The following is a 21,626-nucleotide window of genomic DNA, read 5'->3' on the forward strand; positions in this document are numbered from 1 at the left end:
ACTGTTGTTGTCGGTGTTGTTGTAGCAGTGGTGGTACGGTACTAGCTTCTAATGTCGTGCAAATCATCAATACCAGCAAAGCAGCACCAATGCATCTACGCTAACAAAGACCCTCCTACATATGAACGCGTTCATAGCAAACAGTAAGACCTTGGTTGTGTGTATTTGGTTACCCGACGATTTTGATTCAATTATAACGCTTGCTTGTTTTTTTTTTTTTTTTGTTTTTTTTATATTATACATTTATAGTTAAGTTTATTTTTTTTCTCACCATCTTCATCTATACTTCTTCTTTATTACATACATACTTGCATACTAATAATATAATTCTAACATCTGCTTATATTTTGTTTGTTTTTGTTTTTTTTTTAGTTTTTTATTCAATTGTTTAATTTAATAAACTATTATATAATAATAATAATAATAATATAATTAAAAACTAAAACTATACACTTTCTTGTTGCTTGTTTTTGTTTTTTTTTATTAATATTTATAATGGTAGTTGAGTTTTAATTTGTTTGCATTTTAATATTTTGTATTGTTTTAAATAATTTTAGCTTTATATAAATTGTAATTTATTTATTTGTAACTATTATTTCCTCTCTATCTTCCACAATCTTTACATTGTGTCTCAGAGCATACAATACTTTCTGCTTTTTTTAGTTAATTGTTTTTAATATTAATAAAAATAATAATTAAATTTGGATGAGGGCCTCCACTCAAAGAGTTCTATCTCTGAGTGTTACGTAACCGCACATCACATTATGCCCGCTCTCGCTGGCTGAATTTACTAGCCAAACATTTACATATATATTTTGTTTTTATCATATCTAGAGCATTCTTTTTCTGCGCTTCGCTAAGCTTTCACAAATTCTACATTTATACTTACGGATAATTCATCTTTACGTTTGCATTATTTGCATACTTTGCTTTAGGTTTTTAACTCCTTTCTACATTCTCACTCTCTCTTCCCATTTATATTTAAATATATGTATATCTCATTACAATCTTATGCTTACATATATGTGAATTTCTTTATATTTATATATGTATATGTATTTATATTGTATGTATGTACGAGTTAATTCTAAATAGAAATAATCCTAAATTTGCGTGCGATTACTTGTTTATTATTATTATTATTTTTTTTTTCAAATGAGTTTTTTTTTATTTCGTGATTTTGCTGCTGGCGCTATTACTGCTGTTGATGCCTTTATTGCATTTATGCTGTTTACTTGCATATTTTGTATGAGTGTGTATGTGTGCTATTTTTACACCATTAGATAATTTACGTACTAAACGATCTTTTAGACTTTACAACTGTAATACATGCTGTCTAAAATTGTATACTGTTATTACCAAGAAAACACAGTTTCTAACGTTAGAGAAATATTGTGATTTTACATTAGAATTCTAATGTAGTACTATAATGCATCTCTAATCGATAATTACATTAGAGAACAAGGTTAGAGTTCGATTTGAGAAACACTACACCTTTTCCAGTTTGAGTTCAGAAAATTACAATTCAAGTTCAGAATTTCCAATTTAAATTCAGAAATTTACAATTCAAGTTCAGATTTTCCAATTCAAGTTCAGAAATTTCAATTTAAATTCAGAAAACTACAATTCAAGTTCAGAAAATTACAATTCAAGTTCAGAATTTTCATTTCAAGTTCAGAAAATTACATTTCAAGTTCAGAAAATTACAGTTCGAATTCAAAAATTTATAAGTAGGGTGTTAATTTTCAAAAATTATTTTAATAAATTTTATACTTATATGTTACTTGCGGAAGTGTTGATGCTTCGTTGACCATGTTGCTAAAATGGTGGCTTGGGTATAGTGTACCCCAAGTTTTCTTCAAGGTGTGTACATCCCGAACCTTGAAATCAAATGGAGGATAATTCTTTCCAACAAGCGCATGATGACGCTACGGCCAAAAAAGTACTTCAGTCGAAACAGCAGTTTGGAAGCAGTCGAAGGGAGAGACCTCCACAGAGTTGCGAAGGTGGAGGAAGACTTGACCTCTCAAGGTGCTCCCAATCGCCGTCAGTTACCGCGAAACAGGGAAAGTTAGCATAATTTGTGACGAAACTGCCAAAATCGCAATTAAGTGCCAATTCATGATGAATGATGATGATGGCGGATAAGGTGAGATATTTTGACATATGGCGCCAAGATCTATGCAGACAGTACCTATACGTTACTTCCGGGAGTGTGGACGCTCCGTTGACTGTTTGAGTGGTCATATTGTCGTCATCACTGCTGTCATACTCAGTGCTGATCAATGGTTGTGACACTAAGAATATAGCTGGATGGCATTGCAATAGCTTCTTATGACAAAGTTTTTTTCTTCGCTATCTCGCAAAATTGATTTAAACGAGTTAAGATGTCCAATGCTTCCTTAACACATAGATACCATCTTACATATATTTATTTCCATTGGATGGAAAAAAATACCCGACAAATTTTCTGAACTTGAATTGAAAATTCTGAACTTGAATTGGGAATTTCTGAACTTGAATTGGAAATTTCTGAATTTAAATTGGAATTTCTGAACTTGAATTGTAATTTTCTGAACGTGTTATACTTGGTAGTTGCAAAATGAGTTTTTTATTTGTAATAATTAAATAAAATAACATGAAATTTTATAAAAAAGTTTATCCATCCAATAAAAAATGGTTTGCATACAAATTTTGTATTTTTAGGGCAGATACATTTTAAAGTTCATATGAGAGGGAAAGTGAGCAAACTGTCTACACGCTATTTGTCTGCCATTATCAAGAAAATGTGTTCTCATCTATACCCCAAATGAACGCGAAAATTTTGTTTAAGTTAGGTTTTGATTAATTAGAACAAGCCTTTGAATTATACTCATATTAGGTATATAAGCCTATAACCCGTTAAAAGTATTTAAAATAATAAAACAATGGAAATTGATTTATTTTAAATAATTCAATTTAATGGGCTCCAATTTAAAAATGACTTTAGAAACCAATTAGAACTCGATATTGGGATTCGATTGGCGTTCTAACCCTTTTCTCGATACGGAGAACAAAGTCACTTCTTTATCGAAAATGATATTGCTGTCGAGAGTTTCGCAAATCGTTCTCTTACCTTCTATCTTCGATCGTTTTGTAATCGTTCTCTAAGCGAAATGTTTGTTGGGTATGAATATAATCAAATATTTGTATAAAGTGATACACAGTGCGTATGTGTGTATCCATGCATTTGCAGCGTACATGTGGTTGTATATACTCAATGTTCACAGTTCATCAATGTGGTATTCGATATCAGTGGAATATAGCCATTTTATCAATTTCATTCTCATTTTCAAATGTACAATTGATATTTGAATTATCTGAATTATATTTTGGCCATGCTATAAACCCCTTGCCCTTTCTAAAATACATTTGGTAAAATTAAAAAACTATTTTCACACATTTCGTATCAACGAAAATTGTCAACTTGGAAATGAGCATAAGAGATTTTGTCGTAAATTAATACACGAGTTATATACGCAAAATTGTTCTGCGTTCGCGCACCGTAAACTTACTGTACAACATTTGGAACTTATTTGTAATTTAGAATAAAAAAATGTATTAACTTAATAAGCTAATAATTTAAAACAAAGATGCATACCGATTAATATTTCAAAGGCATTTTAAGGCTTTTTTCTTTTCCAGTTAAAATATTATAACAAAATGAGAATAAACCGCAATAAACATGCATATTTTGTAATGAAAAGCATTCAATTAATGTAATTTATGCAACAGTTATTTCAATCTATTTTCGTAGCTAATCTTTGTTGGTGCTGCCAGCCAACGCACGCACACTCACACATCCACATGTTGTAAGCTGCAAACGTGCATTTCATATTCATCAATAAACGCAGTGTAAGCAATCAACCGTCGTCTGTCATGTTGAAATTCATTTTAGCAACAATTTCTACAAATCATAAAATACTTTAAAAGATACGCACAAAAACGTGTAATCAAATAATTGATACAGATTTATCATTATATGTGTTGCACATTTTTAGGCGAATAATTGAATGTATTCGATTTGTCTTTAAAATGTTGTAGTTCCATAGCTTTTAATGGATTTCAAGTACACAGCAACGTTGCTAATCCAATATTATGCATTTGCAAAAGTATATACATTATCACATTTATTTTCATTTTCTTCTATATAAATTAACTGTCATTGACTTTCTTTTTAGTGAAAGTTATGTTGTCAATTAATTTTGTATACTCTCTGTATAGCGCTGTCTTGAGTCGCAAGCATTTGAATATAAGAAAGAGAGTACAAGCAGCAACAGTTTTTATATGCAATTTTCATCAGCACCAAATTTATTCTTTTTATTGGTTTGTGTAGGTATGTATTTTCTTTCTTGTTTCTTTACAAGTCTTGTTTACGGCAGTGCTGATGCTGATGGTTATGTTTGTTTCTTGACAAAGGCGTTTTTAGTTGACGACTTGGCATGGTGTTGAAGCTGCTGACGTTATGGCGCCCGTGATTCCCCTGGCTTCGATCTTTGCCAGTAGCAGCACCAATGCGTTGTCGTTTTCTTTTTATTCGTAGCGACGGCTGAATATTAATGCTATTGTTATTGTCAGCGGAATCTGTTGGTGCATTTACTGTTGTAGAAGTTGCTCTTGGTGTTTCAGCTGCCTTTCCGTGTGCATATATAGAAATTTGCGTTTTTTCCCACATTGTTGTTGTTTCTACAGAATTAAAAAGATTGCCCAACATTGGTAGTGGTGGCGCAGCTGTTGTTTTTTTAACAATATTAGTTTGATTGCAATCACTATTATTACAATTGTAATTGTAGTGATAACTGTTTTGATTGTTATTGCTGTTGCTGTAGTTTAAATTATTTGTATAACTTTTGCTACTATAATTTTTTATGCTATTGATGTTGTTGAAACTATTACTACTACTATTGTTGTTATTATTATTGTTGTTGGTCGCAATCAGCATCAGCAATTAGGAATTAGAGTTACGTTTCGTCTGGAGCTAGGACGAACTTGATTGATTCAAATTACCAAACATACCCGCCGAAAAGGATGTTTGACCAGCGGAATTCGCCTGTGATGTAGTCGACTGTTGCTGCTGTTGCTGTTGTTGCTGCTGTTGTTGTTGTTGCTGTTGTTGTTGCGTCAGCTGCGACTGACCACGTCCATGTTTAGGCATTGGCGGTTGTATATATTCATGGCGCGCTAATGCAAACACATCCATACGATCTTCTTTACGATAAGCTAAACAACCGCGTATGAAGCTCTACAAAAATGTATGCATAGATATTTTATTACATTTGATTTTAATTGGTAATTGATTTATAGAAAACCTACCTTTGCTTCATTGGATACAGTTGGTTTATTGGAGAACTGTACCTCTGTCGCTTTGAGAATTGTATTCTCTTCAAGGATAGTGGCTTGCGATTGGTTGTGACCAAATGGCTTTTTACCATAGAGACACTGGTAGAAAATAACACCGACACTCCAAACATCAACTTTCGATGAAATTTTTGGCGGATTTTTCCCAACAACAAAACACTCGGGCGGGAGATACCTGTAGATGTGGAAATAGAAAACGGAGTTCAACATTATTAGTTTTTTTTTAATTTGGAAAAAATTTAATTAACGTGACATCAGGCCGGACAATGCGCAAGCTGTTTTCATTATACTCTATAAATCTCTTCAAAGCTCTTTTTCCCGGGACTGGAAGCGAACCCCTCTCCTACGATGGTTGAAGTGTTACAAACGCAGTCATCTACGCCATGACTTAGTTGCTGTTGTTGTTGTTGTAGCGCTCAGGTAACTCTCCGAAGGCCTTGGGGGTGTCATGCCTTAGTTATTGTAAACTTATCCCAATTGTCTTCGTTGCATATTTTATTCTTTTTCACAGTACATACTCTGTATGTAATCATGTGTTAAAGTTATGCTTTTTGTTGGTGAAGGTGGTATTTGCTTTGTGCTATTAATATTTTTGTTCATTTTTTAGCGCGGAATGATTCCAAGTCAGGATAAAAACCGCAGAGTAGACAGAGTTCAAGCTCCGAAAAAATGCCGGCGACCTGAGCAATAATAACTACTTTCCTACGTTGGCTGCCATTTAGCCGGAAATTGTAACTTTGTTAAATAATATGCCAAAACCGCTATAAACCAATTTCAAAATCGTATAAATAAAATCAATCAAATTGGAAAGTAGAAATAGAGAGAAACTAAAAATGTAATAAGTAAATATTACTCGTTTCTTGGTATTAAAAAATACCTTCTAACTACCCTAAAAATTGTAATTTGAAATGAAGCAATGAACGCTAAACCGTGATAATACTGTTCAACCCTCTGTTTCAAATATTAAAGTACCAGTGGTTGTAGCAGTGCTTCGCCCCGCGACCGATCAAAAAATTGTCATCAATATCCTCGAACGGGAGCCCAAGGAAACTTGCTGTTTCAACAGAGGTGGACCATAATGAGAGGGGTGTTAGAGTCGTTGGTTCCACAATGCAGTTGAAGAGATGGTTGGTGTCATGTGGACATATGCTTTGTATGTCGGGGTTGATTCTGGATAGGTAAGAGTTTAACCTGTTACAGTATCCAGATCAAAGTTGAGCTAGAGTGAATCGCGTTTCCCTAGGGAGTGTGCGTTCCCCTTCTGCAAGTTTAGGGATTTGTTCTTTGAGTACAGGATTCACCGGGCAATTCCTGGCATAGAGGTCCGACGCCTGTTTGTGGAGTTCACTGAGGTCCTGCTTGTGTTTTTTGGCTTCATACGGCTGTGTTCTCAGGTGCCGTATTTCCTCATACGGAGATTACTCCTTAAGCCCCTGGACGGTGTTGGCTCATCAATCAGATGTTTGTTGGGATGCCCAGGTTTGTGGATATTCAATAGGAGCTGTTTGGCTAGCATTTCATTTCTCTCCCTAATGTGAAAGTACCAGTTACTTGAAACTTGTTTGCAAAACAAATGATGAATGGTGAATGAGGACAAAACGAAGTACCTGCTGTCATCGAGCAAAGAGTCAGCGCATATGCGCCTTGGCAACCACGCTACTGTTGGCAGCCATAATTTCGAAATAGTAAAAGACTTCGTTTATTTGGGAACCAGCATCAACATTAGCAACAACATCAGCACTGAAATCCAGCGAAGAATCAATCTTGCCAATAAATGCTACTTTGGACTAGGTAGGCAATTGAAAAGTAAAGTCCTCTCTCGGCGAACGAAAATCATACTCTACAAGTCACTTATCGTACCCGTCCTGCTATATGGGGCAGAAGCATGGACCATGACAACAGCAGATGAAGCGGCTTTGGGAGTGTTCGAGAGAAAAGTTCTTCGAAAGATTTATGGACCTCTACGCGTTGGCGATGGCGAGTACCGAAGAAGATTTAATGATGAGCTGTACGAGCTATACGCAGACATCAACATAGTCCAGCGAATTAAAACGCAGCGGCTGCGCTGGCTAGGCCATGTTATGCGAATGAAAGATGATGCTCCGGCCAAGAAAGTGTTTCTATCGGAACCCGCCTATGGAAGCAGAAGTAGAGGGCGGCCCCCACTCCGTTGGAAGGACCAGGTGGAAAACGATTTAAACTCCCTTGGTGTGACCAATTGGCGCCGGTTGGCGGAGCGAAGGAGCGACTGGCGCGCCTTGTTGGACGGCCATAACCGTTTAGACGGTTAAGCGCCAATTAAGTAAGTACTAAAATTTTTTACGTGTAAATTCTATTCTGTATAAATTTTGTCTACTATTAATTGGCTCCATTGTTGTCAATTTCATAAATCCACGTGTGCCCCCTACTAGGTAAATAGCTCGTTCATCAGTACGTTGTGTGAGGTCTTTTTGATATTCTTATAAGAATTCTTTAAAACTTTTTAACTTCTGTATACTTCTTAGTTTTGAATTGAAATTGTCAAGCGTTTAATTAAATACTGTTTAAATATTCTTTTAAAATTGATGACCGCATATGTTATTTATATCGTACGTTATATCTTTAAATTAAGTGTCTGTATATTTGGTCTGTATAATTGTTTAATTTGTGGACTGATAAATAAATAAATAAATAAAAACCCATTCTTCCACATAACATCATAGAAATATCACAAAACTAAATATTTTATATCTGCCTATTCATGGCCTTTTTATGGAACATTTGAACATTATTCCCCCGTTTTCTGTAAAACCGTGTGGATTTTGTGTATTGCCCCTCACATACTCACCAATAGGTTCCTGCTCCTTGTGATGTTAGGTCCATGCCATGATCTGGATTGTAATTCTCATCATCCATTACTTTAGATAAACCAAAATCGGTAATTTTAATCTCACCACACACATTGCCTTCAGTCAATAATATATTGCCCGGTTTTAGATCGTAATGTATTACTGGTGGTTTAATCTCATTCAAATATTTCAAAGCTGATACAACCTACGATAATAAAAGCGAATTAATTATGATATATAAGCATTGCAAGGATATTATAAATTTTTATTTTTTTTATTTATGTTATACCTGCATAATAATTGAGCGCGCTTCGCGCTCAGGTATAGTTTTATGCTGTTTCAAATAGAAATCTAAGTCATGACCATCACAATATTCCAGGACTGTGCAAAAGGAATTGGCATCTATTTCGAATACATCGTAAAGCTTGACTACACGTGGATGATCCAACGCCTTGTGAATATTATATTCTCGTAAAGCGTGTCTAAAAAATGTACCGATTAATAAATGAAAAATGAAAAAATTGCTTTGTTTTATAAACCCACTTAATGTAGTTAGCTTTTTTGTCCTCCTTCCAGTCCTTATTCAGTTGATGCACCTTACACGCCACATACCGTTGCTCTTTAAGATCAAATGCTTTGTGCACTTCGGAAAAACCACCTTTGCCGAGCAACATTAACAGCAAGTATCGGTTATTTAGCACTGGATGATTGTTGAAGCGAGACTAATAAAAGGTAGCACAAAATAATGAGTATGACCATTATAAATATATTACAGCAATATTTTACCTGATCTTCATTCAGAATTCGTTTCAGTTCACGTATATGAAGGTTTCGCTCGCGCTCCAACTTTTCCATTTCTAATTGCAAATCAGCGTCTTCTTTCTTAAGCGCATTCTGTCGCAATTTCAATATTTCGTCGTACTCATAGTACTCTTGCGCTGTATATGCACCCGAGACGGGATCGGGTTTAAGGAACGTTGCATCACCGCCACCACTATTATCGCCACGACCTGCGCCACTACTGCCGCCACCACCTCTATCAGAGAGACGATCACCAACACCGCTACTACCGCCAACACCACTACCACCGCCGTTATGTAAAAGTTGCGTTTGTCCAGCCTGAGTGGAATTGGAGCGCGATAGTCCACGTCCACTACCACCACCTCCACCCACGCCTCCACCCGTCGAACCAATACCGCTATCACCACCACTCGTCAAACGATCACAACCAGCCACATTAGTCGAATCGTTTGAATTCGAATTTTGTTGTTGATTATTGTTGCTATTAGCGTTACGTTTACGTCCTGACTCCGCAGGTCGCTTCTTCATCAATTGTTTCTTTTGACGATCGATCTCTTCACGCTCGGCCGTTATTTCTTCTTGACGCCGACTTAGTTCTTGGAAAGCATAACCATCTGTCCAATTTTCCTGGAATGTCGCGCCAACGCGCTGTGTTACAAATTGACCCAGACGAAGTCGATTTTGCATACATTTTTGTCGCGCTTCTTTCTTTTCGATGCTACTCTTTTCTTTAAGTAGTTTTTTTACTACGTCAATACACTTGGCGATTTGCGACTTATGCTGGTCGATCAGCTTCTGATGAGCAATTATCTGGCATTTTTGCTCATCGGACAGTCTTGTCATCTCGTCGAGTTTCGACTTGCTCGATTCGATCTCAGTGTCACGCTCCTTTATTTCAAGAAAGGAGAGATCCGTTTGAGTGCCCTTCGTTATAGTGCTGGGCGGTTGTGGTACCGGAGGTGCTAGTGGTGCTTGCATGCCACCCATGGTACCCGGCATCATACCGGCATGCTGCAGAGAGTTAAGCTGTACTGCGGCCAGCTGTTGCGAGGTTACTCCACTGGTAAGCGTCTGTTGCGCAGATGTGACTACTGACGTTGCCGGAATATGTTGTTGCGGTGTTGGTCCCATAGGGGGTTGTTGTGATCCACCGACTACATTTGCACCTAAACTACCCATACTGCCTGCCAACACTCCGACTATTGCCGACTGAGGAGGAACCATAGCATTGGAAGTTTGTGGTTGTTGCCTTTGCTGTTTTGCTGCATTATTAACCGCAACATTGCTATAATGATGAAATTCTGTTGCCGCTTGTGATGTAGGTGTTTGTACGCCTCCTGTATTCAGTTGCTGGGGACTAGGTGGATACATGGCATAAGCTCCAGTACTGCTGCCACCGCCGCCTCCAACGGCGTTACCTGCAGTCTGCACTTGTTGCTGTGCCGTTTGTTGCGATAGTTGCCCCACACCACCAGCAGATGGACTTTTTGAACCCCCTGTATGCTGACGCATTGGGCTATTAGTAGCTCCACTATTTGCTACGCTATGCTTGTTGAAGTAATCGTTGATTTTCTTGCTATCCATGCTACTATGTTGTAATAATCTTGCATTCTTACCTCCGGGTAAATTACAACGATCAGTTGTTGTACCTATATTTAATGATAAATTGGCTTTGTTTAATTGTTGTGCAGTGCTGATCAAGCTAGAAGACTTGGATGCTTTAGCAGCACCCAAAATTGTCGCATTGCCAGCATTACCCCCAGTTCCACCACTACTTGCTCCACCGCCGCCACTGTCTTCAGTGTGTGGTATTTTCCTTTTACGTTTGCGCTCGGTTGGTGTTCTCGGTGGTTTTTCTATACGACCAACCATGTTGGTATGCTGCACTTGTTGCTGTGGATTACTGTTAACGCCTGAGCCACCGCTCATCATTCCCACAACATCCTGTTGACCCAAACCACTGCTGCTCATCATAGCCCCCGGGGCACCGTTATTTGAGAGTAAACTAATTTGATTGGGAATGCCTGTTGACCCTAACATATCGGCAATATCTTTTTCGCTATGTGAAGAACCTGTACTCATATTCGAATCTGGATTACTGCTATGACCAGCGGTATTTGCGTGCTGCAACCCAGTTGTTTGTTGCAACGGCGCAGATAGCGCACTATGTGTTTGTTGTATCAACTGTTGTTGCTGTTGATGCAAAAGTTGTTGCGTGTGTGAATGGGGAGGTTGTGAAAGTTGCTGTGATTGCTGCTGCTGCTGTTGCTGGTGATGATGATGATTTGCTAGTGTATGCAACGTTTGTGGCTGCTGCTGAGTATGTACTTGCTGTTGTGTTTGTTGTTGTTGCTGTTGCTGTACCGTGTGATGCGTAATATGCTGGTGCTGCAACTGTTGCTGCAGCTGTTGTTGTGTCTGTGTTATTTGTTGCTGCTGTGTTAATATTTGTTGTTGCTGCTGTGACTGTTGATGCGGATTATTATGTGCTGTCCCAAAATGATGTTGCTGTGTCTGAAGATGACTTATAGACGAAGCTGTCTGTGGTGCCACCTGCAGTTGAGCCCCGGCGGACATCTGTAAAAGAGAAAAGCAGATAGAAAATGCGCAAGCATTAGATATCTATGATTTAAAAAAATTTTGATAAAATAAACTATGTATACTGCCTACAAAAAAAAAATATGTAAAAGAGAACAACATTCATATAAAGGAAAGCGTTGAGTGTTTTCAAGAAACGCATGATATTAATTTCTGGATAACACTAAAACCCATGAAGTAATAATAAAGGTGATGCCAAGTATTTACGTGTATTTCAAAAGTAATAAATTTGGATTATTTTTCGTACAAATTCTTCAAATAAATTAGTTTTCTTCAAAATTTTGTCTATATTCTATTCTATTAGGGAATACAAAGTTACGCTAATCTTTTTGGCTAAACAATTCTAGTAACGGCTTATATAGTTATTTTTCTAAACGTATAGTAAAATATACTACGATTGTAGGAGAAATCAAAGGCAGTTCTGTATGATAGACAAGCCTCTAAATTATGCATGCCGAACTTGTCAGAATAAGGGAAAGTCACCGGGATGAGAACAGCTGAATATTAATATCATCATGACTAAAACCAATCTAAATAGCGGAAAAATTGCTGAAAGTGGTAAGAGCCAAATATGACAAAGGTGTCGGGAGAGGTGTCAAACGACGAATTTTGATCTCGTCAACAATAATCTGAAAGTGGAAAAGAAATTTGAAATTTATAAGGATATTTGTAGTTGAATTTTAAAGTTTCGATGTATGTTGGATCGATTTCTGTAATCTCTAGCCAAATTTGGTATGAAGACAAACCGGTCTCGACATTGCGCCATCATCGGTGTCATTTTTCTTTCTTCAGAAAATTGGTTCGATATACAGACATTATCCATCCTTTCTGAAAAACAACAAAACAAAACAGATAAATTGGAAGTTTTCATTTGGCTTTTGTAGTTTTGTTGAACACAGAAAAAAAATTGTATAGAAAGAGATACATACATACAAATATGTTTTGCACGGATTAAATTTCGATCCCAAACATGGACCCCATTCAAATATGGATTCTTCATGAGTGCACCACACTTTGATAAAAATTATATATAGGATTTGGTAAAAGGCTCCTCCTAGATGCCAAAACTTAATATTTATCTTTCGGAGGTTTCTAGATTTTGCCTAGCTCCACCCTACCCCCGAACCCTCCACTTATGTATGTTTCTTTAACTCTCAACCAGACCAAGGTGGATCTGATCCAATTCTAAGGAAAAGTTTAGAGGTTTTTAACAACAATTTACTTCAGTATCATAATTAAAAATGGTATGTCTAGAGCAGCGGTCGGCAGCTAATACGCGTTCAAAAGTAGCGGGAATGGTGGCAAATGACGCGTTTCGACCTATCGAAAGATATTTTTAACCAAACCACAAAATGACTCCGAGGGTCAAAAATCGGGAGCCCGATCCATAGAGTTTTGGCAAACATAGATACATTTCTTTTCCATTTTCATTGAGGTCAATACGCGTCGTTTGACGTCTTTTGAAACATCTCCCGATATTTTTGGAAATGTATTAGCAGTCGAGTTTTTCGTTATAAAAATACATAAATCAGCACTCACATTTAGCAAATAATGCTGAAGTCATGCCCATTTTTGCAGGCACCATCATAATCAAATCAGTTAATTATTTCTTTAATATAATACTACTTTTACTATTTTTTATCAGTGATGACAAACTATTTTCTTTACTACTTCAGTCTGTTCCTGTCTTTTTAAGACCAATCGATTTAGTGCACGGGCTGTTTTAATAACGATAACAAAATAATAAGCATAATCGTTCAACATTAACCAGACGACTAATACAGCAGCTGGCAGAACACAATTTACAACACAATACGTAAAAAAAATTATTAACAATGACGACGACGTTTACGAAGTAACGAGCATAATTGAAAACTTTGCAAGCTAGCGAATCGGCGACAAATCAACGAACACATGTACAATCAACGAGCGAATATACCAATGCAAAAAAAGAAAAATGTCAAAGCAGTGCAGAAACAAAAATGGCTACCGTCGACGAATACTCTCGTGAACCAACAAGCCAGCCCAAGAAAGTTGCCAATTGCTTTGCACTACTTGTTTCTCCAACTAGGTATATTTGCGAAAAAAATATATGCAAGTACTACGCAAATCGCCTACCAAAAGCGACATTAATTTATCTAAATTAATTACGTATACATTTTAAAACTACATTTTGTTTATTTATACAAATACGAACACTAATTTGCCATCTTGTACGTTTGTATTCTTGTCACCTTTTTTAAATGCCGCATTTCGTTGCTCTCTTTGAGTTTTCGTTTTTAATTTTCTTCCACGAAATTTTGGTTTTTTGTGATTATCACCACGCTTCGGGCTACTACTTTTGGCGAATTTTCACAAAAATTCCAAATAGCCTATTACTAAAGCAATATCAGAATAACAATTTTTTTTTTGTTTATTTACGCAAATATTTAATAATACATTTAACTTGATATTTGAGCAACACTTTGAAAATAACTATTAACTAAAAGCACCGTGTAATTATGTATTTTGACAGACTACAAAAACTTATTTGCTCTGACTTTGAGCGAAAAAAAATTCTTTGCTTATGATTCAGTTTTTTCTTCACGTCTCGCTTCGTCTTAAACGAGTTCATTCAAATCGTTGCTTCAAAATGTAACGAGTCTGTCAAGTTACTCGATTATTCGTTTTTCACTTCGTCATCGTTGTTGCTGTGCGTTTGCAGTATTGCTGTTGTTGTTTCGTCTTTGGCAGCCATTGCCGAAAAAGTGAAATAAATTTCCTTTTTCACACACCTCTTTAATTTTTAATTAATAACTTCTATTTAACTGATTAGTTATGATAAATTAATTTCTGTAGAGGTTTTAAGTGTAACACTCCACCCAACATTTATTATTTTTTCTTTATTTTATCAGTTTCGTCATTTTTCTGAATGCAAATTACTTTAATTTAAAGCCGACGTTTTTCATTCACTCCGCACACAACCGACCGATCCAACGATGATAGTGTGCAAAGGATGGAAGAAAAATTTCATACATAGCGTGAGTAGTGCTCTCCAATTTGTCAATGTGCATGTACCGGAGAAAATATACAACAGAAAATGTGTTGCCTCTTATTCGCATTTAGGGCCTTTTTGTTAATTAAGGGCCGTTCACTCTATTAATCAGTGCTGCTCAAAATTTTTTATATGGAAGTGCAAATCACAAAACATGTACAAAATTGTTTGTGCACTGAAACTTTGTTTGTATTTAAAGAATTTCAATTTTTTGAAGTCGGAAAAAGTTGAAACTTTGGTTTCAACCTACAAAATATTTGCTTAAAATATTACGTCAATGGTTATATCACACACATACAAGAGCCAATAAATTTAATTCTGATAGTGAAAAATTATATTGACCTCTAGCTTCAATTTTTGTGAGAACATATTCTATATACATATATCGTCGGAATTTGGTTTTCAATAATTATACTAAAAGTGAATTTCCGCGAATGTTGCATTGGAAATTGAATTTGAAAACTTTTGAAATGCTTAATTAGAGGGCTCCGCGTGGTTTGCTTTAAATTTGTGTTCAAATTTACATACATATATTAGCAACAGAGATTACTGAGGTGCTGAAATACCACTTGAATTTAATAAAATGTTTAACAAGTAAATGATAGGCATAATTACTTAACGGTTCCCCCCACTTCCAGTCAAAAAATTCCCCATAACCATATATGCAATACTCCTATAATGCTACAAAAGGCTAGGTACATTCCCAAACATCAGAGTGCCGATATATTGCTGTTTAAACGTTTTTTTTTTTTGTATTCAGTAGTCGAATGTACCTAAATTTAATTTTTTTCTTGCCACACTTATGCTGCTACAATCACAAAAATTTTATAGGCTGTCTTGTTTTGATTTCGAATTCAAAACACATTGCGAGCATTTTCTATTATCAATATAGGAGTAGTACATATATGCTCATAACCAAAAAAAATATATATACCGAATTGAAATAAAATGTCACAGAAACTACACCGTAAGGAGAGTCTCTAGTTAAAAATAAGTGCATTTCTACTGCATTCTGAACCACTAATAGTTCGCCATTTATCTCTTTTACATGTTTTCAACTGGCGAATTTAATATGGCGATGTCCTAGGCGGTGAAAATTGTCCCCGCTGCATTAACTTTTACCTAGTTCCTAACTATATACATTCTTTTTGGTACTTTTTCCATAGTTACGTACTGGTGGATTAGTGTTGAGAAAGTGGCATACTCATATGTAGTCGCAGCTCGTTAAAGCTGGTAGCAGTTTTAATGTCCATTTTAAAACTGAAAATCTAGCTATTAACCAATTATTATTTAACTAACTAATACCTCTTCGGCATTCTAGGTCTAGTTCTGAACCAGAATTTTGCATTACTAGTTACTGACTTCCCTTGAGGGTAATTAACTAATATCATATGAAGTTAGAATAGGCTCCGCTTGTTTTGGCACACTTTTGCTTATATGCTTGGTCATATGTCCCATATATTACAGCTCCACGGTCAATTATCTGTTTTAGTTTTATTTATAAATCAATTTTGATAAAATTTTTTTTTTCAGTGTTATAATATTTTTGAATAATTTTTAGTTGTCAAATTGTTAGTGTAAATTTTTTTCATCATATACAAGTGCCTAAACTTCATACGGCAGTGCTTTTTCTTGGCACTTTCATAAGAAATTCGAGCATTTTTATATGATTCGAAATTATATGTGAGGGCATATGGGAGTGCTATGAAAATTTTTTTTTATATTCAAAGTGTGAATTTGAATCTGTGCCTATGATTCAGGGCAAAACACAAACAAATGTGCTACAAGTGTATATGAGTTGAGAAGCTCTGCTATTAATAAACGTTAATAAAATACTTGTCGAGACATAACCGTTCTGACAAAATTTCAAATTTTTCAATTGCTAGCATACCTGTATTTTTTATATTTCCTTTTGTTTGGAAATTGCAATCATGATTGCACAGAGCCTTAAAAAAGTCATGGCCGTCCACAAGAAAGGAGTGCTTCTATCAATATATTAAAAAAAATATAGTGAACTTGGCAGTTTCCTCCTTTTTGTAAGACTTCTTGCGTCAAATAAAAAAAAACCGTTGATTTATTTTTTGGAAATTTAAAAAATTTCAAATATGTACATCAAAAAATAATTACCGTTCGGTGCAGTGCAAAACGCACTTTATTAGCACTATGCGCTTTCCTGTTGACCCTAATCGACCTACTTAATTTCCTTATCCCTTTCATTCTTTATTAAATTTTACCATTTGTCTCACTCTTCCTGAACTTGCTCTTATCTAAGGCTAACTCTCACCATTCTACATGCCACTCTAATAAAATCGCCTGCATGCGTTGCGACAATGTAAAACATGTTTGGAAACGTCAAACCGAAATGTCACGCAGAACAAAAATTGGAAAACGAGTTGGCTTTTTACGCAGTCAATACAATTTCGGTTAGGTTAGGTTGAACTAGCCGGTTCATAAAGACCCCACATAGACTGAATGAGTCCGTAGAGTTATCAGAAGTTTGTTTAACGACCACACTAAACCCATTTCGATTGCTCTCATACAATTTGTATGTGCATCAGAAATTACAGAAAACTGCCGCAGTGCGTTCTTATTAGGTTGGCCTCTTAATCTGATCCTAATTTTGCATTAATAAAGTAGTAAAAAATTAGCAAAGCAGTACCAAAAAATTTACCCCCAACTACTTTAAAATTTATGACCAGATTATGACGGCCGTCAATTTTTGGTTGTTGTACTACTGACTTCACATTGCCTCATGTTCCAGACGAACCATAAAACGCAATGTTCGGACGGAAAACATAAATAAAACTTAGACAAAAGTAATGTAAAAGCAAAATTTCCAAATGAGTTGTTTATCACTAATCGTACGAAAATTTTGTTCCAGATGAATCATTGAATAGGTTTACTTGCTTTGAACAAACGTTTACTCTATTTTAATAATTGATTAATTTTTGAAATTCTTTTTATCCACTTCATGGCCTTAATTGTGATCCTAAAAGGAGTTTTCAAAAAGATTGAGGGACAAAAATATATTGAATATTGGAAGGAGGATATCATCGTTTCTAGCTTATTAAAAAGAAGGGCAGCAGTATCGGTATTAACAATTTTGGGAAAACAAGCAAAATCCAAAGGTCTAGCTAAACCACTAAAACAACGTTAGTTTTGATTGTTCTGAACAATATAAAAATTTACAGAAAAAAAAATTTATCATAACAAAAGTGTTGGTAGGTCCTCTACACAAGTTTTTAGTCACAATCGGTGTTTAGAGATTCACAAAGTTAGATTTTTTTAAAATTATTTTAGCTTAATTAAAACAGTTGTGAGAAATTCAGAAGACTTACTACTTATTTTTCTTAAAATTTAAGCTTTTTACTGAAAACGTGTAGAATACTTTAGTGCAATATTTTGGAATATTAAATTTTGAAAATATTACATTTTTGTGTGGACCGCCACAATAGTTTGCTAAGCTTATTATTTTTCCCCCAACAACAGAGCTGTCAACACTTTATTTATTACTGCGAGGCATGAGTAAGACAAATCAGATATAGTATATTTTGAGCACGAGTAGTTTCGGTAATTTGCTGTTGGCACTCTCTTGCCAAAAAGAGATAAACCTATGACCGGCACAAAACAAACACACAGATATATATTATGACGATATGACATATTCACCAATTTACAGTATGTTTTAAATACAACAAACCATTTTTGAGTTAGCTAATTGGGGAAAATTACCATACCTAACAATGTAATGAAATATGTATCAACTTTTGGGTTAGCAAACCAAAGCCTTTAAGTGACAGGCTTCTTGAATGAGTGTTATAAATGTATATACATAAATAACTGTTATGCCAACAGAGACTGCAAAAACACAAGCATATTTCCACATTTTCGCAAATACGAAAGGTTTTGAGTAGCTGGCGTTAGCTCACTGCTGCTCATCTGTGCGGCTATTTGCTTTGTTTGCAAATACATTGGAAAAACAATTAATCTCAATCTTTTCAACTACCTAACACCGCAATCTAGGGTATTGGTGGTGAGTAGTCGTATTTTTAAGTTGAGTTTCCTCTTATTAACTTTTATGAAAGGTCGGACGATTTTATTAAATATTTATATATAAATGTGTGTAGATAACCCTTGCTACATATATACCTACAAAAAATGTTTGGTTGGCAGTTGGTGTGGTTTGCATTTACATAAATTAATTTAAGGTGACTCCAATTAGAGGTAAGTTTAATTATAGATATGTACATAGATAAGTAGTTTTTATATGCACAGCAGAGGACAATAACATAGATATGTGGACATGAGTATGACTACATACATATGTAGGTATACTGTAGGTACGCACGTTCATTTTAACTATATTAGGGTAGGTCAATTGTAGGTATCAATGAAAGGTAAATAAATTTTTTTTTTTTTCGAGCATATAACCAAAGGTACAATTTAGAAAAGGGATCGACTGCTAATACACGTACAATGTCATCAGACGTATCAAAAAACGCGTTTTGATATTCAAAAACTACCACAACCACATCTAAAATTTTAACTAAAACATCTCTTGACAGAGCCAAAGTTTTTATATTCTGCCTTCGGATTATTATTTTTACCGAGGTCTAGACGCATCTTTTGATAGTTCTCCCGACATTGTTGGAGGCGTATTAGCAGTCGATCCCTGTTGTAAATTTTTACCCAACCAAATACATAGGCGATATGTACATTACGGTGGGTCGATTTGTATGGACGAAAGTTAACCGATATCGCGCCATCGATTTTTCGATAGAATTTGGGCTCAGAAAAAAAAATCTCCACTGCGCATACCCAAAAAATAATAATTTTCAAGCCTGCGAAATTTCATTTTTTTACTTTTTTCGACTTTGATTTTTAAGGTTTTTTCCAGTACTAAAAAAATTTGCATAACAAAATATTTTTTTTTTAAACAACGTTTTAAGCGGACATGTTTAGGTCGGACAGGGTATACATGAAAATTTTACAATCAAATGAAATTTTTTTTAGTAAGTCATGAAAAAAAAACCTTAAAAATCAAAGTCGAAAAAAAGTAAAAAAAATTAAATTTCGCAGGCTCGATTATTATTTTTTTGGGTATGCGTAGTGGAACTTTTTTCCTGAGCCCAAATTCTATCGAAAAATCGATGGCGCGATATCGGTTAATAAATCAACCCAATCTAATATACATACATACATATAATGGTCCTAATGAAGTCCATGAGCAGCTTCTTTTCAGTCTCCCACTTCAAACAGTTACACCAACGTCTAGAATATCCTGTAAATATCTTTATCCACCAAGTGCAAAAGCCGATCGCAGTAAATAGTCGACCGCTGAGCGATAACAGATTATCTTTATAACGGATAAAAAGTTCTTTTTTTAGGCAGTGAATTTGACTTACCTACTACTTTTTGGGAACTTTGTTGCTAATAAATTTCTTCGATAATAATTTACTATTGTAATTTACCTATGTTCTGATCTACAAACATACATAACAGCAATTAATATCTTTATTACGTTGCCAAATGTCCCGTATTGGCCGGGACATCCCGTATTTTTCACAAATTTTAAAGTGTCCCGCGGGAAATGGTATGTCCCGGCATTTTCACAATATGAAAATTAATAAATTATAATCTGCTACGAAACATGGCTATATTTGCGGCTTCGATTGTATTCAGCTCATTAGCATATTGCATGCAACTCTGTAAAGAAGAAAAATTCACCCCTACGCGAAAATCGTGTGACCAAAAATGCACACAGCCACACGGTACGATCACATTAATAGGAACGAAACAGAAAAGTTGGTGAAAAATCTACTCTCGCCCATGCAAATGTTACTACGAATATGACTACTACAATGACCGGGCACAATGACCGTAAATTACTAGTCAGATGACATGGAGCGTTTTTGGAGGGTACTGTGGTTCCGAACATTGTCAATGTTTGACATTTCGCACACCTAAATAATCATTTTGCAAGGCAAGTGTTGTGTTTTAAAATAACGTTTGGAAAATGAATCCATAGAATATTGAATTCGAATTAAATGTTTGACATTTCGCGCACCTAAATATTCATTTTGCAAGGCAAGTGTTGAGTTTTAAAATAACGTTTGGAAAATGAATCCATAGAATATTGAATTCAAATTAAACACAGTAAACGTATTAATTGTTAGCCTGTTTCAAAAAATTTTTGTTATAAATAAATGAGTTTAAAAAGTTTAATTCTCTTTAAAAATTATTTCGCGGAATGAGCAACACATAAAAATACATAGGTGTTTCTTATTTTTCAAATGTCCCGGGAAATTTTAAAAAATACCGGGAATTTGGCTCAAATTTGAGGTTTGTCCCGGGAATCCGAAATAAAAATCTGGCAACCCTAATCTTTATCTTCAAATAAATTCTGCGCCTTGCAAAAAGTGTGAAGTTTGGGGTTATAATACCCAATCAAAACGGCAGCACCACAAGAAAACGCTGAGTAGATATATACATAAATATTTACATACATACATACATATATGTATATATATAGACCAAACGGTCTAGCCGAAGCACGTGATGCCAACAAATCAACCAAAAAACTAATCGTTCAGTGTACCTCAACTACGAGTAGGTACGAGTGTTAATGGCTCCGTAACACATAAACAAATAATCTCTTTTATAGAAAGTAATTTAGCTGAAAGTTGCTATTATACATTGCACTGCCAGCAAATAGATACGGAGGGGTTTAAAACCACCAAAAAAAACTATTTTCTTTAACATAAAGTTCTCCTAACGAATATGGCAACACTTATTAACTTCAAATTGGTGATATCAGATCACATCCTCATCAAATCGTTTCATACCAGTTTAGCAGTTCATGCCGATGAGTCAAGGTCGAGAAACGTCACGTCACGCAAGTTTTCATTTTCATTCCCCGTACAAAACACTGAATCGTAACATATATGTACATACATTTACAGAGAGAC

At 35.3% G+C, this 21,626-nt stretch overlaps 1 protein-coding gene across 1 annotated transcript in view; it reads right to left on the minus strand.

Annotated features, from left to right (window-relative positions):
* Positions 1–204: 204 nt before the first annotated feature.
* Positions 205–21,626, minus strand: part of Tlk (Tousled-like kinase) — a 33,574-nt gene continuing 12,152 nt past the window's right edge. The window contains exons 3-8 of the mRNA XM_067784639.1: positions 9,012–11,603; positions 8,769–8,947; positions 8,515–8,707; positions 8,225–8,430; positions 5,353–5,572; positions 205–5,281 (exon numbers count right to left, since the gene is read on the minus strand). Of these exons, the coding sequence (XP_067640740.1) occupies positions 5,018–5,281; positions 5,353–5,572; positions 8,225–8,430; positions 8,515–8,707; positions 8,769–8,947; positions 9,012–11,603 (3,654 nt within the window). The 3' untranslated portion in view covers positions 205–5,017. The remainder of the gene's footprint in view (positions 5,282–5,352; positions 5,573–8,224; positions 8,431–8,514; positions 8,708–8,768; positions 8,948–9,011; positions 11,604–21,626) is intronic.

Source organism: Eurosta solidaginis, chromosome 4, assembly GCF_040869045.1.
Source record: "Eurosta solidaginis isolate ZX-2024a chromosome 4, ASM4086904v1, whole genome shotgun sequence".
Classification (NCBI taxonomy): domain Eukaryota; kingdom Metazoa; phylum Arthropoda; class Insecta; order Diptera; family Tephritidae; genus Eurosta; species Eurosta solidaginis.